This window comes from Rhinoderma darwinii, chromosome 1 (genome assembly GCF_050947455.1).
Source record: "Rhinoderma darwinii isolate aRhiDar2 chromosome 1, aRhiDar2.hap1, whole genome shotgun sequence".
Lineage (NCBI taxonomy): Eukaryota > Metazoa > Chordata > Amphibia > Anura > Rhinodermatidae > Rhinoderma > Rhinoderma darwinii.
Window position 1 is genome coordinate 655,467,665 of NC_134687.1, and position 18,534 is coordinate 655,486,198.

At 45.8% G+C, this 18,534-nt stretch overlaps 1 protein-coding gene and 1 long non-coding RNA gene across 2 annotated transcripts in view; one reads left to right on the top strand and one right to left on the bottom strand.

Moving 5' to 3' along the window:
* Window positions 1-238: 238 nt before the first annotated feature.
* Window positions 239-16,382, bottom strand: LOC142702436 (oocyte zinc finger protein XlCOF29-like). Its single transcript, XM_075848177.1, has 3 exons — window positions 16,117-16,382; window positions 953-1,107; window positions 239-472 (listed from the first exon to the last, which is right to left on the bottom strand). Exons 2-3 carry the CDS (start codon window positions 1,028-1,030, stop codon window positions 239-241), a joined length of 312 nt encoding a protein of 103 aa, XP_075704292.1. The 5' UTR covers window positions 1,031-1,107; window positions 16,117-16,382.
* A 433-nt stretch (window positions 16,383-16,815) lies between these two features.
* Window positions 16,816-18,534, top strand: part of LOC142664283 (uncharacterized) — an 80,545-nt gene continuing 78,826 nt past the window's right edge. Inside the window, exon 1 of the long non-coding RNA XR_012851255.1 lies at window positions 16,816-16,921. This is a non-coding gene — a long non-coding RNA (uncharacterized LOC142664283). The remainder of the gene's footprint in view (window positions 16,922-18,534) is intronic.

The following is an 18,534-nucleotide window of genomic DNA, read 5'->3' on the forward strand; positions in this document are numbered from 1 at the left end:
TCAGGAATCCCATGTCTGTATATACTGCACATTACGAAATTAACACTTCAAAAAATAAACAAACAAAATATAATATCTATATCTTCTTACCTTGTGATGTGCGCGGCCGGTAGTTCTCCATCATGACCTCCTCGTACAGATCCTTGTTTCCTTCTAGATACTCCCACTCCTCCATGGAGAAATAGACCGCGACATCCTGACACCTTATAGGAACCTGACACACACAATGATACAGTCATCACCCAGACACCTCCAGTGCTGTTACTGTAGAATTTCCCAGCATTCCCAGCAGTGTCACCTCTCCAGTCAGCAGCTCAGTCATCTTGTAGATCAGTTCTAAGATCTTCTTCTCATGTATCCAGGAGTGAGGGGGAGGCTCTGTGATGGGGCTCTGACTACTGCTCCATCCTCCTGACTCATGGATGATGGGAGTCGTACAGTCACCCGATGTCTTCTTCACTATTGTGTACTCCTGTGTATGGAGAGAGACACTTAGAGAACTGAACACAGTATTCCCCCCTCAGTAGAGAGGGAGATTGTGACCCCGCTGTATAGAGCTCTAGTGACCCCCCCATCTGTAATACTGGAGACCTCACCTACAAAAAGACAATGAGAATATAGAACAAGGCCAAAACTAAAAAGTAAATAATATTGGGGGGACTAGATGGACCATGTGCTCTCCTCCTGCCGTCATCTTCTATGTTTCTATATAGATGTAGTCCTGATCCTCCTGGTTCCTTGTCATTCTCATTGCTCTACAACATTACTATTGCTGCATTGGTGACATGACACATAACTGACCATATTGGTGGCTGATCTTCAGCTTTTCTGCTGGTGGCTTCTTGATGTCACTTGGAAGGTCTGGACGCTGTTATACAGGACACCGGATTCTTCCTATTATGTATTGTCCCTTCCCTATGTGTGACTTGTTCTATAATGTAGAAAAGTTTACCTCTCCGCTCAACAGGTAGATGATCTCCAAGGTGAAGTCGAATATTCTTCTGCTCATCTCATTCCTGTCCTTGTCCATCCTTGGTGGGTCATTCAGGAGAAGGAACGTTATGGGGGAGAAGATGAGAAAACTGGAGGATCTAGTACTGCAGACGTCTTTATGAAGAAAGGAGAAGATGGAGATCATACAGTGGACAACATCATGTGTGACATACAGAACCTCACTTATTGATCATTGAGGGAAACATCTTCTCAGAGCCGTCACCACATGGAATAAAGGGGTATTCCCAACACGGACATTTCTCCCCAGGATATGCCAGAAACGTCTGATAGATGCGGCTCCACCTCTGGCCGTGCTCGGCTGTTTCTGGAACTCCTATACAAGTGAATGGAGAGAGTCGTGCACATGTGTGGTCAACTCGCCATTCATTCTCCACCTGGATGTAGTCATCACCTCACCAGGCGGGCTGGGGGACCCCCGTTCTCCACATAGAGGTGGGACCCCCATATATCAGACATTTATGGCAAATCTCTCAGGTGAGAAGAGTAAAATGAAGAAATTCCCCCCCAGACAATGAAGACCTGACTCCGGACAACCTGACACATGGCGGATACTGCGGAGACATTGCTGACATCTCACAAGACGTGGTGCACACTATGCAGTCAGTGTTTGATATGAGGTGTGAGGTTCTGCAGCAACTGAGGTGACATTATATATAGGGAACATGCAGTGTGATCTCTTTTCATCATATTACAGCGCAGGTGGAGCGGAGCAGAGTAATACATTGTTTTGTGGAATAAGATTCAGTATAAACTTGTATTTTACTCATTTAACCCCTTCCTGCACAGGACATTTACCGCTCAGGACTTGTTCACATGACATAGGGAAGACCTGACACCTGCTGCAAAGGCCGGAGACCTGAGGGAACGCCGACCCCGGGCATTTAACTACTTAGATGCCGTGGTCAATATCGACTGCAGAATCTAAGCTGTAAGAAAGAGGGGGGGGGGGGGGTCCTCTCTGACAGATCATCAGCCCCTCGCGACACGATCACGGGGTATGGATGGTTGTCATCGCAGCCTGGGGGGTAATGAAGTTCTGCCATATTTCTGCTCCTATTAACCCCTTCATCTTAATCACGATATACTGCGATACATTAGTGTTACAGTGTATTGTACCAGCGATCTAATCATCACTAGTTCACGTCCCCCAGGGGAGTAATACAATTTGCTAAAAATATTCAAATAAAGCGTTTAGTTCTCTACAAAATATTAAATATAAAATAAAACCTTTTCCCAATTTGTCTTTAACCCCTTCAGGACCATTTTTTAAAATCTGACATATTTCACTTTATGTGGTAATAACTCCGGAATGCTTTTACCTATCAAAGCGATTCTGAAATTGTTTTCTCGTGAGACATTGGACTTTATGATAGTGGAAAAATTTGGTCGCTAAATTCAATTTTTATCAGTGAAAAACTCCAAAATTTGGTGAAAAATTGCAAACATTAGCATTTTTCTAAATGTAAATGTATCTGCTTGTAAGACAGGCAGTTATACCACACAAAATTGTTGCTAATTAACATCCCCCATATGTCTACTTTAGATTGGCATAGTTTTTTGAACGTCCTTTTATTTTTCTATGACGTCACAAGGTTTAGAACTTTAGCAGCAATTTCTCACATTTCCAAGAAAATTTCAAAAGGCTATTTTTACAGGGGCCAGTTCAGTTGTGAAGCGGCTTTTAGGGCCTTATATATTAGAAACGGCCAAAAAGTCACCCCATTTTAAAATCTTCACCCCTCAAAGTATTCAAAACAGCATTTAGAAAGTTTCTTAACCCTTTAAACGTTTCACAGGAATGAAATCAACGTAGAGGTGAAATTTTCAAATTTCATTTTATTTTTGCAGAAATTCATTTTTAATCTTTTTTTTCCTGTAACACAGAAGTTTTTACCAGAGAAATGCAACTCAATATTTATTGGCCAGATTTTGCAGTTTTTAGAAATATCCCACATGTGGCCCTAGTGTGGTAATGGACTGAAGCACAGGCCTCAGCAGCAAAGGAGCACATAGTGGATTTTGGGCCTCCTTTTTATTAGAAAAGATTTTAGGCACCATGTCAGGTTTGTAGGGCTCTTTCGGTGCCAAAACAGTGGAAATCCACCAAAAGTGACCCCATTTGGGAAACTACACACCTTGAGGAAATTATCTAGAGGTGTAGTGAGCATTTTGACCCCGCAGGTTTTTTGCAGAAATTATTGGAAGTAGGCCGTGAAAATTAAAGTCTACATTCTTTCAAAGAAAATGTAAGTTTAGCAAATTTTTTCTAATTTCCACAAGGACTAAAGGAGAAAAAGCACTGCAACATTTGTAAAGCAATTTCTCCTGAGTAAAACATTACCCCACATGTGGTAATAAATGGCTGTTTGGACCCACGGCAGGGCTTAGAATGGAAAGAGCGCTATTTGGCTTTTGGAGCTCAAATTTAGCAGGAATGGTTTGCGGAGGCCATGTCGCATTTGCAAAGCCCCTAAGGGACCAAAGCAGTGAAAACGCCAAAAAAAGTGACTCCATTGAGAAAACTACACCCCTTGAGGAATCCATCTAGGGGTGTAGTGAGCATTTTGACCCCACAGGTGTTTCATAGATTTTATTAGAATTGGGCAGTGAAAATAAAAAAAATCCTTTTTCTTCAATAAGACGTAGCTTTAGCTCCAAATTTTTACGTTTCTCAACAAATAAAGGAAAAAAAGAACCCCAACATTTGTAAAGCAACTTCTCTGGAGTGCGGCAATACCCCACACGTGGTCATAAACTGCTGTTTGGGCATACGGCAGGGCTCAGAAGGGAAGGTGCGCCATTTGCTTTTGGTGTACAGATTTTGCTGCATTTGGTGTCTGGTAGCTATGTTGCATTTGCAAAGTCCATGTGGAACCAAAACAGTGGTTCCCCCTCAGAAGTGACCCCATTTTGGAAACAACACCCTCAAGGTATTCTCCTAGCGGTGTAGTGAGCATGTTAACCCCAGGTGTTTTGCAGAAATTAGTGTGCACTCGATGTTGCAGAGTGAAAATGGGATTTTTTTCCATAGATATGCCAATATGTGGTGCCCAGCTTGTGCCACCATAACAAGACAGCTCTCTAATTATTATGCGGTGTTTCCTGGTTTTAGAAACACCCTACGTGTGGCCCTAAGCTTTTGCCTGGACATTCGACAGGGCTCAGGAGTGAAAGAGTACCATGTAAAATTGAGGCCTAATTTGGCGACATATAAAGTATTGGTTCACAATTGCAGAGGCTTTGATGTGAAATAAAAGAAACCCCTGAGAAGTGACCCCATTTTGGAAACTTCACCCCTCAAGGCATTTATTAAGGGGTGTAGTGAGAATTTTCACCCCACGTGTCTTTTCCATAAATGATTGCGCTGCCGAAGGTACAAATTAAAATTTTTCCCTAGATATGCCAATTCATTGTCAAATATGTCATGCTCAGCTTATGCCACTGGGGACACACACCTCAAAAATTGTTAAAAGGGTTCTCCCGGGTATGGCGATGCCATATATGTGGACGTAAACTGCTGTTTGGGCACACTGTAGGGCTCAGATGGGTGGAATTTGCTTGGTAATAGTTTTGTTTGGAGTATCACTGGTGTTTCCGTTTATAATGTGGGGGTACATGTGAGCTCGGCAGAGTACATCAGGGGCATAGTTAGGTGGTATAATAATGGGGTAAAAAAAAGAATAAAATGATCCATAGATGTGTGTTACGCTGTGATCGATCCTTTCTGCACAGGCCGGTGTCGCACTGATAAATGTCCTTCCTTATCCTTTTGGTCCACACTCTGCACCTTTGCAGCATGGGGAATTGTGCCGGGAAAGTGTTGTCCTGGTATAATACAGGCACCCTCCCTAATTTTAGTGCCTTGATACATCGCCTTTTGAAACAGAAGAAATGTTCCCCTCAGGCCGGCAAAACTGGATATATTTCTTTCCTGACTTATTGGAGTCTTAACTTATTTAATTTTTTCATAGACGTAGTGGTATGAGCTGTAGATTTTATTGGTACCATATTGGGGTACATGCAACTTTTTGATCACTTGTTATCCTTTTTTTGGGAGGCAAGGTGACAAAAAAAACAGCAATTCTGCCATCGTTTTTTAGTTATTTTTTTTAATATACAACGTTCACCATGCGTTATAAATTACATGTTACATTTTATTCTGCGGGTCAGTACGATTCCAGCGATACCTAATTTATAGAACTTTTTTATAACTTTTTGCACAATAAAATTACTTTTGGAAAGAGAATGAATTTTTTCTGTCGCCAAGTTGTGAGAGCCATAACTTTTCAATTTTTTTGTCGATGGAGCTGTGTGAGGGTTTGTTTTTTGCGAGACGAGGTATAGATTTTATAGGTACCATTTTTGGATACATGCGACTTTTTGATCACTTTTTATTTCAATTTTTGGAAGACAGTGACCAAAAAAAACAGTAATTATGGCAGTGTTTTTGAGGGTTGTTTTTTTACGGCGTTCACTGCGCTGGATAAATAACATAATATTTTTATAGTTTAGGTCGTTACGGTCGCAGCGATACCAAATATGTATGGCTTTATTATTTTTTTCAATAATAAATGACTTGATAAGGGAAAAAGGGCGATTGTGTTTTATTTTATTACTTGAAACTTTTATTGTATGTTTTACAACTTTTATTTTTACTTTTTTTACACTTTTCTTTAGTCCCACTAGGGGACTTGAAGGTCCAACTGTTTGTTTGATGTTCTAATACATTGCACTACCTATGTAGTGAAATGTATTGGAACTGTCAGTTGTTCACTGACAGCAAGCCGATCAGGCTCCGCCTCTGGGCGGTGCCTAATCAGCTTACGTAATGGCAGACAGGAGTCCATTGTTAGGGCTCCTGTTGCCATAGTAGCAGTCGCCAGCCTTGCCATCGCGTGGCAAGGCTGCCGATTTGCTACAAACCTCTAGGATGCAGCGATCACAATGGATCGCTGCATCGAAGGGGTTAATGCCAGGAATCGGAGCTAGCTCCGGTTCCTGGCGATAGATCGGGGTGTTCGCTGTAACATACAGCGGACACCCACTGCTGATGACGCTGGCTCAGCTTCTGAGCCGGAAGCTGAGCCGGCGCCATCTTGCCGATGGTACCGGAAGCCTCCTGGGCCCGCCGACGACGGGGCATAGGAGGATTCCATTACTGGCAGACCGGGAAGTAAGTATTAGCCCTCCGATCGCCTTTGCAGCCACCGGCAACCCAGCGATCACGTTTCTTGGGTGCCAGTGGCTATAAACTCATCACATGCTGCGATCTCTATTGAACGCAGCATGTGAGGGGTTAATCGGCCGGATCGGATGCTAGCTCCGGTCCTGGCCGATACCTCAGTGTGACAGCTGTAACATACAGCTGTCACCCGGCGGTGATGTCGCTGGCTCGGCTCCTGAGCCAGCTTCATCTCCGTCACGTACAGTTACGTGAAAAGGCGGTAAGACACCAGTTTTAATCACGTAACTGTACGTGATTGGGCGGGAAGGGGTTAAAGGAACGTAAAGAACACAAAAATAAATATAACTGGTATCACCGCATCCATAAACATAATGATTATAATAAAAGGTTATTTACCCGAACGGTGAACGATGCAAGAAAAAACAAAAACAAAACACTAGAAGCGCAAAAAAAAAAAAAAAGTCTTAAAAAGTGATCAAAAAATTCCAACTCGTCCTACAAAAAATAAGCCCTCACTCCGCTCCATCCACGGAAAAATAAAAAAGTTCTGGCTCTGTATACATATTTGCCAACATTTTTTTCCCCAGGGACACTTAGGGTGTGGCTTCTTTGGTGGGTGTGGCTTATGGGCATGACTTATCTGGTGGATGTGGGTTATGGGGCGTGGCTTCCCAGAATTTCTCCATATTAATAAACAGACAAAATATTCTGCACTAGTTTGGCTGACAACCATTATGGTGGCCGGTATCTCTCTCTGGGTATGTGGTTGTTTAGAGGCAGGTGATGTCTCACTTTATCACTATATGTGCTGACCACTACTGGCAGCGTAAAAACCAGCGTAGATAGTGCCACACTGAGTGCCACACTGAGTGCCCCTTGTAAATAGCGCCACTCACTGTTTCCTGTAGATAGCGCCACAACCCCCTGTAGATATTACCACACACAACCCCCTGTACATAGTGCCACACACAACTCCCTGTACATAGTGCCACACACAACCCCCTGTCCATGGTGCCACACACCCCCCACTGTAGATAGTGCCGAACACATACACACACCCCTGTAGATAATGCCAAACTCACACCCTGTAGATAGTGCCACACCCCCCCTGTAGATAGACAGCCCTCCGTAGATAGTGCCACACACACCCCTGTAGATAGCGCCGCACACCCCACTGTAGATAATGCCACACACCGCCTTTTAGACAGGCCACGCACACACCCTCCTGTAGATAGCGCCGAACACCCCACTGTAGATACACACACACACACCCCTCTGTAGATAGTGCCACACACTCCCCTGTAAATAGTGCCACACACACCCCCTGTAAATGGTGCCAAGCATACAGACCTCCATAGTGTCGCACACCCCACTGTATATGGTGCCACACACTCCCCCTGAAGATAGTGCCAAACACACATACACACCCTATAGATAGCGCCGAACACCCCACTGTAGATAACGCCACACCACCCCCTTTAGATAGCGCCACACACAAAATCCCCTGTAGATAGTGCCACAAATTCCTATAGATAATACCACACACCCCTGCAGAGTGCCACACACACCCCTGTAGTTAGCGCCACACAAAACCCCCGTAGATAGTGCCGCACACACAACCACCTGTGCCACGCAAACACCCCTGTAGATAGCGACACACATTGCCCTGCAGATAGCGACACACACCGCACTGTAGATAATGCCACACACACATCCTTTAGATAGAGCCATCAAATAGAAGATAGCAAAAACTCACACAATTTAAAACCGTTTTTTTTATCCCTTGCAGATTCGTTCCAGATGACCAGCTGACTAGGGGGAAAAGGTTAACTGGACACAGGTGGTATAAATTAGTCAGCAGACCTCATTTTGAGCTTGCTCTTTCTGAGCTTGGTGGTTTATGTGGCTTGTGATCTAAGTGGAGTTCGAAAAGAGGAGTTCGAAAAGAGGAGTTCGAAAAGAGGAGTTGAAGCCCCAGTAAGTACTCTTCTTTTCTTTTACTTTGACAATTTTTCACTGTTTTGTTGTAATTTGGATAATGGATAGCAAGATTGGAGCTTTTCTTCAGTGCACAGTTTGTCATATGTATACACGACTGGAGCCGGAGTTCCAGGGTGAATACCTCTGTGGCAGATGTGAGCATGTTGGTTACGGGGAAGCTCGCATTAGAGATCTGGAGGAGCAGAATGCAACACTGAGGGCGATAGACAATCTTGAGCTGAGCTTGCTGCTCACGGAGCATGCAGTTAGTGGGTTAGAACTGGAGGGTGAAGACATGGGTGAGCAGGATCAGGTAAGTAACTGGGTTAATGTAGTTAGGGGCAGTAGAAAGGGGTCAAAGAAAAGGAAGGCCAATCCGGTTTCTGACATTCCAAGCAAAATTGCCAAGTTGGGTGATGATGCGAGGGTGTCAGTCTCAGAAATGGCAGCCCTAGTGGATACTGATCTCCCTAACAGCCGGGAGAACAGCCCAGCTAGTAGTCGGCGGGATGGTAATGCAGGTAAGGCAAGACAAATGATAGTTGTAGGGGATTCTATAAATCAGGAAGACGGATAGAATAATTTGTCGCCAAGACCGTCTCAACCGAATGGTTTGTTGTCTCCCTGGTGCCAGGGTTCGGCATGTGGTGGAACGGGTGGACAAATTGCTGGGAGGGGCTGGTGATGATCCAGCTGTTGTGGTCCATGTCGGTACCAACGACAGAATAAATGGTAGATGGAGGAGCCTTAAGAATAATTTTAAAGAACTAGGCTACAAGCTGAAGGGAAGGACCTCCAAAGTAGTATTCTCAGGAATACTGCCTGTGCCATGCGCATCACAGGAAAGACAGCGGGAGCTCAGGGAGTTAAATGCATGGCTTAAGTCTTGGTGTAGAGGAGAAGGCTTTGGGTTCCTAGAGCACTGGGCTGACTTTTCATTGGGGTACTAACTGTATTCTGAAGATGATTTGCACCTAAATGGAAGGGGGTCCGTTGTGCTGGGGGAGAGAATTCTAGCTGGGGTGGCAGAGTATTTAAAGAGGCTCTGTCACCAGATTTTGCAACCCCTATCTGCTATTGCAGCAGATCGGCGCTGCAATGTAGATTACAGTAACGTTTTTATTTTTTAAAAACGAGAATTTTTGGCCAAGTTATGACCATTTTCGTATTTATGCAAATGAGGCTTGCAAAAGTACAACTGGGCGTGTTGAAAAGTAAAAGTACAACTGGGCGTGTATTATGTGCGTACATCGGGGCGTGTTTACTAATTTTACTAGCTGGGCGTTCTGATGAGAAGTATCATCCACTTCTCTTCAGAACGCCCAGCTTCTGCCAGATCACGCTGTGACGTCACTCACAGGTCCTGCATCGTGTCGGCACCAGAGGCTACAGTTGATTCTGCATCAGCGTTTGCAGGTAAGTAGCTACATCGACTTACCTGCAAACGCCGATGCTGCTGCAGAATCATCTGTATCCTCTGGTGCCGATGTGTCCTCGCTCGTCCGACACGATGCAGGACCTGTGAGTGACGACACAGCGTGATCTCTGGAGAACACGGCTGTGTCTGCACTGCCAGAAGCTGGGCGTTGTGAAGAGAAGTGGATGATACTTCTCATCAGAACGCCCAGCTAGTAAAAGAAGTAAAAACGCCCCGATGTACGCACCTAATACACGCCCACTTGGACTTTTACTGTAAACACACCCACTTGTACTTTTGCAAGCCTCATTTGCATAAATACGAAAATGGTCATAACTTGGCCAAAAATGCTCGTTTTTTAAAAATAAAAACGTTACTGTAATCTACATTGCAGCGCCGATCTGCTGCAATAGCAGATAGGGGTTGCAAAATCTGGTGACAGAGCCTCTTTAAACTAGGACTGAGGAGGGAGGCCAATGTAGAAAATAAAGGGGTAGTTAGGTTAGAGAGGGGTCAGACTATATTGGTGGGGGGAGAAACAGACGGTGAGGAGAGGACTAGACAACAAGATAAGGAGATCCTTTCGTTACAAAACAGCAGTGAAAATAAAAAAGGCCTAAATGTCAAATAATCACATTTCTGATACTGAAAGTGAAACATTTAAAGGCAAGTTAAAGTGTATGTTCACAAATGCCAGAAGTCTAGCAAGCAAAATGGGGGAGCTGGAGGCCTTAATACTGGAAGAAAATATAGATATAGTTGGTGTTGCTGAAACATGGCTAGACTCTTCACATGACTGGGCTGTAAATCTACAGGGTTTTACACTTTTTCGGAAAGACAGGACAAATAGGAAAGGTGGTGGTGTATGTCTGTATGTGAGAAGCGATATGAAGGCGAGTGTGAAAGAGACAATAGTGGGTGAATACTGTGAGGAGGTTGAAACCTTGTGAGTGGAACTAGAAAGGGAGGTAAACACTGAAAAAATTACTTTTGGTGTAATCTATAGACCCCCAATATAACTGAGGAGATGGAAGGTCAACTATATAAACAGATGGAGCGGGCTGCACAGGCGGGCACTGTAGTGATAATGGGAGATTTTAATTACCGGGATATTAATTGGTGTCATGGTTCGGCTTCAACTGCAAAGGGGAGACATTTCCTCAACCTGTTGCAGGAAAATTTTATGGGCCAGTTTGTGGAAGACCCGACTAGAGGTGAAGCTCTGTTGGATCTGGTCATTTCTAATAATGCAGAGCTTGTTGGGAATGTCAATGTTCGTGAAAACCTCGGTAACAGTGATCATAATATAGTTACATTTTACCTATACTGTAAAAAACAAACGCAGGCTGGGAGGGCAAAAACATTTAATTTTAGGAAAGCCAATTTCCCCAGGATGAGGGCTGCAATTCAGGATATAGACTGGGAAGAACTAATGTCAAATAATGGAACAAATGATAAATGGGAGATTTTCACATCTACTTTGGGTAATTATAGTGCAAAATGTATTCCTACAGGTAACAAGTATAAACGACTCAAATTAAACCCCACATGGCTTACACCTTCTGTGAAAGGGGCAATACATGACAAAAAAAGGGCATTTAAAAAATACAAATCTGAGGGTACAGCTGTAGCCTTTGTAAAATATAAAGAGCTTAATAAAATCTGTAAAAAGGTAATAAAATCAGCAAAAATACAAAATGAAAGGCAGGTGGCCAAGGATAGTAAAACAAATCCCAAAAAATTCTTCAAGTATATAAATGCAAAAAAGCCAAGGTCTGAACATGTAGGACCCCTAGATAATGGTAATGGGGAGTTGATCACAGGGGATCAAGAGAAGGCAGAGTTACTAAATGGGTTCTTTAGCTCTGTATATACAACTGAAGAAGGAGCAACTGATGTAGCCGCTGCCGGTGCTGTTAATATATCAGTTGATATACTGAATTGGATGAATGTAGAGATGGTCCAGGCTAAATTAAATAAAATAAATGTGCACAAGGCCCCGGGACCAGATGGGTTACACCCTAGAATTCTTAAAGAGCTTAGGCCTCATGCACACGACCGTAGCCGTGTGCACGGCCGTGATTTTCGGGTCGGCCGGCTGCGGACTGTCAGCGGACTGTCAGCCGCAGGCCGCCCGCACATGGCCGCGGCCATTGTTTTCAATGAGCCCGGACCGCAGAACCGGGCCGTAATAAGACATGCCCGTTCTTTCTGCGGTCCGGGCTCCCGGGCCGTGCACCGACCGCAAAAACTACGGTCGTGTGCACGGCCCCATAGAAAAGAATGGGGCCGCAATTCTCCCGTGGATTTTCGGGGGAATTGCGGCCGCAAAAACACGGTCGTGTGCATGAGGCCTTAGTTCAGTTATTTCTGTCCTCCTCGTCATAATATTCATAGAGTCTCTCATGAGTGGTATAGTGCCAAGGGACTGGCGCAGCGCAAATGTGGTGCCGATTTTCAATAAGGGCTCTAGGTCTTCGCCGGGTAATTATAGACCAGTAAGCTTAACATCCATCGTGGGGAAAATGTTTGAGGGGCTATTGAGGGACTATATACAGGATTATGTGACAATAAATAGCATTATAAGTGACAGCCAGCACGGTTTTACTAAGGACAGAAGCTGTCAAACTAACCTAATCTGTTTTTATGAAGAGGTGAGCAGAAGCCTAGACTGAGGGGCCGCTGTGGATTTAGTGTTTTTGGACTTTGCAAAGGCATTTGACTCGGTCCCTCATAGACGTCTAATGGGTAAATTAAGGACTATAGGTTTAGAAAATATAGTTTGTAATTGGATTGAGAATTGGCTCAAGGACCGTATCCAGAGGGTTGTGGTCAATGATTCCTTCTCTGAATGGTCCCCGGTTATAAGTGGTGTACCCCAGGGTTCAGTGCTGGGACCACTATTATTCAACTTATTTATTAATGATATAGAGGATGGGATTAATAGCACTATTTCTATTTTTGCAGATGACACCAAGCTATGTAATATAGTTCAGACTATGGAAGATGTTCATGAATTACAGGCGGATTTAAACAAACTAAGTGTTTGGGCGTCCACTTGGCAAATGAAGTTTAATGTAGATAAATGTAAAGTCATGCATCTGGGTACCAACAACCTGCATGCATCATATGTCCTAGGGGGAGCTACACTGGGGGAGTCACTTGTTGAGAAGGATCTGGGTGTACTTGTAAATCATAAACTCAATAACAGCATGCAGTGTCAATCAGCTGCTTCAAAGGCCAGCAGGATATTGTCGTGTATTAAAAGAGGCATGGACTCGCGGGACAGGGATGTAATATTACCACTTTACAAAGCATTAGTGAGGCCTCATCTAGAATATGCAGTTCAGTTCTGGGCTCCAGTTCATAGAAAGGATGCCCTGGAGTTGGAAAAAATGCAAAGAAGAGCAACGAAGCTAATAAGGGGCATGGAGAATCTAAGTTATGAGGAAAGATTAAAAGAATTAAACCTATTTAGCCTTGAAAAAAGACGACTAAGGGGGGACATGATTAACTTATATAAATATATTAATGGCACATACAAAAAATATGGTGAAATCCTGTTCCATGTAAAACCCCCTCAAAAAACAAGGGGGCACTCCCTCCGTCTGGAGAAAAAAAGGTTCAACCTGCAGAGCCGACAAGCCTTCTTTACTGTGAGAACTGTGAATCTATGGAATAGCCTACCGCAGGAGCCGTCACAGCAGGGACAGTAGACACCGCAGGAGCCGTCACAGCAGGGACAGGAGATGCTGCAAAAAAGGGTTAGATAATTTCCTAGAACAAAAAAATATTAGCTCCTATGTGTAGAAATTTTTCCTTCCCTTTTCCCATCCCTTGGTTGAACTTGATGGACATGTGTCTTTTTTCAACCGTACAAACTATGTAAAACAGCCCCCTGTAGATAGTGCCACACACTCCCCCTGTAGATAGTGCCACACACTCCCCCTGTAGATTGTGGCACAAACACTACTCCCTGTAGATAACGCCACACCACCCCCTTTAGAGAGCGCCACACCCCCCCTGCAGAGCGCCACACACACAACCCCCTGTAGATAGTGCCATACATACTCCACTGTACGTAGCGCCACACACAACCCCCTGTAGATAAAGACACACACCCCTGTAGATAATGCCACCCCCCTGCAGAGTGCAATACACAGACACACACACACACCGCTGTAGATAGCACCGCACACACCCTCTGAACATGGTGCCACAAACAGCGCCCTGTAGATAGCGCCACACAGCCCCATGTACATAATGCCACACAAACACACCCCTTGTACATAGTGCCGCATACAACCCCCTGTACATAGTGCCACAAACAGCCCCTTGTACATAGCCACACACACACACACACACACACACACACACACACCCCTGTAGAGAGTGCCACACGCAGCCCCCATGCAGATAGCGCCACTCACAGCCCCATGCAGATAGCGCCATACACCAACACCCCTGCAGGTAGCCCCACATATAGCCCCCTGTAGATAGCGCCCCCCCACACACACACCCCTGCAGGTAGCCCCACACATAGTCCCCTGTAGATAGCACACCACACACACACACACACACACACACCCAACACAGTCCCCTGAAGAAAGTACCACACACAGCCCCATGTAGATAGCACGCCACACACAGCCCCCCTGTAGAGAGTGCCACACACAGCCCCCTGTAGAGAGTGCCACACACAGCCTCCCCGTAGATAGAGCCACACAGCCCCCTTGTAGGTACTGCCACACACACTTTTTAGATAGTGCCACACACTGCCCCCTGTAGATAGTGACACACACTGCCCCCTGTAGATAGTGACACACACTGCCCCCTGTAGATAGTGACACACACAGCCCTCCTGTAGATAGTGACACACACAGCCCTCCTGTAGATAGTGACACACACAGCCCCCTGTAGATAGTGACACACACTGCCCCCTGTAGATAGTGCCACACACAGCCCTCCTGTAGATAGTGACACACACAGCCCTCCTGTAGATAGTGACACACACTGCCCCCTGTAGATAGTGACACACACTGCCCCCTGTAGATAGTGACACACACAGCCCTCCTGTAGATAGTGACACACACTGCCCCCTGTAGATAGTGACACACACAGCCCTCCTGTAGATAGTGACACACACAGCCCTCCTGTAGATAGTGACACACACTGCCCCCTGTAGATAGTGACACACACTGCCCCCTGTAGATAGTGCCACACACTGCCCCCTGTAGATAGTGACACACACTGCCCCCTGTAGATAGTGCCACACACAGCCCCCTGTAGATAGTGCCACACACAGCCCTCCCTATAAGAGTAGAATGCCCAGCCAGCGTGATGCCAACGCTCTGGCCGGGGATTCCACCCCAGAAGGAGTGAATGGCAGAGCAGGGAGCGGATAGTTTCCTGCTCCACCATAGTATTTAACTGTATCGGTGTCCTGAGGATGCAGATACAATTGTATATGGCCGGGACACGTCCAGTACAGTAATTTGCCGGGACTGTCTCTGTAAATCCAGGACTGTTGGCAACTATGAGAATCTGGCGACAGAAAATAAAAAAGAAAATGAAACCAAAATGTTTTTTTGTAAATGTCGCACATCATGAAAAACTCTAGAAATTTGTTATCACGGTAACCGCACGGTCCTGCGGAATAATGTTACGTGGACGTTTTTACAACACGGTGATCGCCGTAAAAATAAGACCGAAAAACATTGGAGGAATCACAGATTTTCCCCATTTCCCTCACATAGAAGTTTTGCAGTTGCAGTGACATTATGTGATACTTTATACGACGCCCTGAAAATCTACAACTCGTCCCGCAGAATCTAATCCTCGCACCGCGGCACCGACAGAAATACACAGAAGTTATAGATCCGAGAAGACGAAGAGGGAAAAACGACAACAGAACCTGGCCTGGAGGTTAAGGGGTTAACCTGCGGTGCGGATTATAAACACGCAGGATATCGGATTTATACCGCGGATTCGCGGCGCATTTGTTGCAGAATTTCCCCATTAAGTTCAATGAGAAAGTCAAGTTCCGCAACAAACGCCATTGTTCCCAGAATCCTCTGCGGCTCCACCGCGTGTTCACAGCAACGCTGCAGGTTACACATATATAAAGAAGAAGGCGTCATGTGACCCCTGCAGCCAATCACAGGCCGGAGAGGTCACATGTCATTATAGGGGTCACCTGGACACGGCCGGAAGAGCAGGGACGTGTTGCTATGGTAACGCTCGGAGAGGTGAGGATCGGCCTTGTTGTATTTCTGTAGTAGATATTCGGGAGGATTATACGTCCACCATTTGGGGTGAATATTCGGGGTGATTTCCTTGCGTGTTGTGGGTCGTATTCGCTACGTGTGAACATTCCCTTAAACCGCACGGTGAACGACATTAACAAGAAATGTATAAAAGTCAGTGAATAAGTTGTATGTCCCGAATATTATGTCATTACAAAACACGACTCGTCCCACAAAATACCCGACCACTACAAAGACCAGAAATAACCACTTACCCCAAAGAGGCCGGCACTGGAGGGGTTAAATCCCGGCTAGGAGTCCAGTGGGCGGGGTCATTCAATGATTGACAGCTCTCTGTATACACACTCATACAGGGGGGACTGATAACAGAGAGAACACCCGACCAGCGCTGCTCCCTACCTCATACACGGAAATAGCTGAAGGACCTGAGAAGACGTCACTACCACGTGACCAAGGAGGAGGGGCGGAGCTTATCAGAGGAGAGAGGAGGCGTGGTGGATAAAGGACATTTGATATTAAAAGCACGTGACCGCGGTATCAGGGGGAGGAGCTACAGGGGTTACAGATAACAGAGAGAACACCCGACCAGCGCTGCTCTCTTTCTAATACACCGAAATAGCGAAAGGACCTGAGATGACGTTACTACCACGTGACCAAGGAGGAGGGGCGGAGCTTATCAGAGGAGAGGGGGCGTGGTGTATGAAGGACCTTTGATATTAAAAGCACGTGACCGCGGTATCAGAGGGAGGAGCTGTTAAAATGTGACTAATGAGCGATGGACGGATGACCTGTGATGATGATCACGTGACATCAGGCGCAGATCTCTGAGGGAGTGGTACGCATGCGCTGTGGAAAGGGGATGATCACGTGACATGAGGGGCGGCGTTCTATTCCCTCACTCCCCGGTCACATGGTGGTGACGTCATCACAGGTCCTTCAGCTGTTGTCGCGTATGAGGTAAAGCAGCACTTGTAGGGTGTACATGACTTCCGGTCACCGCTGTTTTCTTAGTGTTCTCTCTGTTATCAGTCAGGAGATTTCCCATGATGCAGTAGTAAGGTAAGGTTACATGAGGTCGTTTCTTTGCGGTTTTGTTGCGTTTTTGTCTGGCACAGTGCTGGTGATTATTATTATTTATTATTAGTGCTGTAAATATGAAATACAGGAGGTTTAACCCCTTGGTGACATCAGATCTATAGTATTATGTTGGACGTGCGCCGTCACACTAGAAGGAGCGGAGCCTGCACCGTACACGACTTCTGACCGCCGCCTGCAACCGCCAAGATCAGAGACAGCGCAATCCCGGACGTTTAACCCCCTCAGATGCCGTGATGAATAGCGACCGCGGCATCTGATCAGTTAGAAATAGCCGCTTCCTCTGTCCTCCGAAGAAACTGCGCGATGCCGACCGGTTACCATAGTAATACATTGTAATAAGTTTTTTTAGTTTTTTTTTTTTACAAAAAATGATGTAAGAATTAAAAATAAGTAACGTAATCGCTGCATCCGTTGTGTCCAAATTATTAATAGATCAAGTTATAACCGCAGAAATAATTCACATGTGAACGTCGCTGTTTATGGTCGCCGCGATTCTCCAACATATGGAATAAAAAGTCCCCAAAATGTCACTCACAAAACCCCTCACACCGCGCAATCACCGGAAATATAAACCCCTCACACCGCGCAATCACCGGAAATATAAACCCCCCACACCACGCAATCACCGGAAATATAAAACCCCTCACACCGCGCAATCACCGGAAATATAAACCCCTCACACCGCGCAATCACCGGAAATATAAAACCCCTCACACCGCGCAATCACCGGAAATATAAAACCCCTCACACCGCGCAATCACCGGAAATATAAACCCCCCCACACCGCGCAATCACCGGAAATATAAAACCCCTCACACCGCGCAATCACAGGAAATATAAACCCCCCACACCGCGCAATCACCAGAAATATAAACCCCCTCACACCGCGCAATCACCGGAAATATAAACCCCTCACACCGCGCAATCACAGGAAATATAAACCCCCCCACACCGCGCAATCACCAGAAATATAAACCCCCTCACACCGCGCAATCACCGGAAATATAAAACCCTTCACACCGCGCAATCACCGGAAATATAAACCCCTCACACCGCACAATCACCGGAAATATAAAACCCCCCACACCGCGCAATCACCGGAAATATAAAACCCCCCACACCGCGCAATCACCGGAAATATAAAACCCCCCACACCGCGCAATCACCGGAAATATAAAACCCCCCACACCGCGCAATCACCGGAAATATAAACCCCCCACACCGCGCAATCACCGGAAATATAAACCCCCACACCGCGCAATCACTGGAAATATAAAACCCCCACACCGCGCAATTACCGGAAATCTAAACCCCCCCCCCCACACCACGCAATCACCGGAAATATAAACCCCCCCCCCCCCACACCGCGCAATCACCGGAAATATAAACCCCTCACACACCGCGCAATCACCGGAAATATAAACCCCCCACACCGCGCAATCACCGGAAATATAAACCCCCACACCGCGCAATCACCGGAAATATAAACCCCCCACACCGCGCAATTACCGGAAATCTAACCCCCCCCCCCCACACCACGCAATCACCGGAAATATAAACCCCCCCCCCCCCAC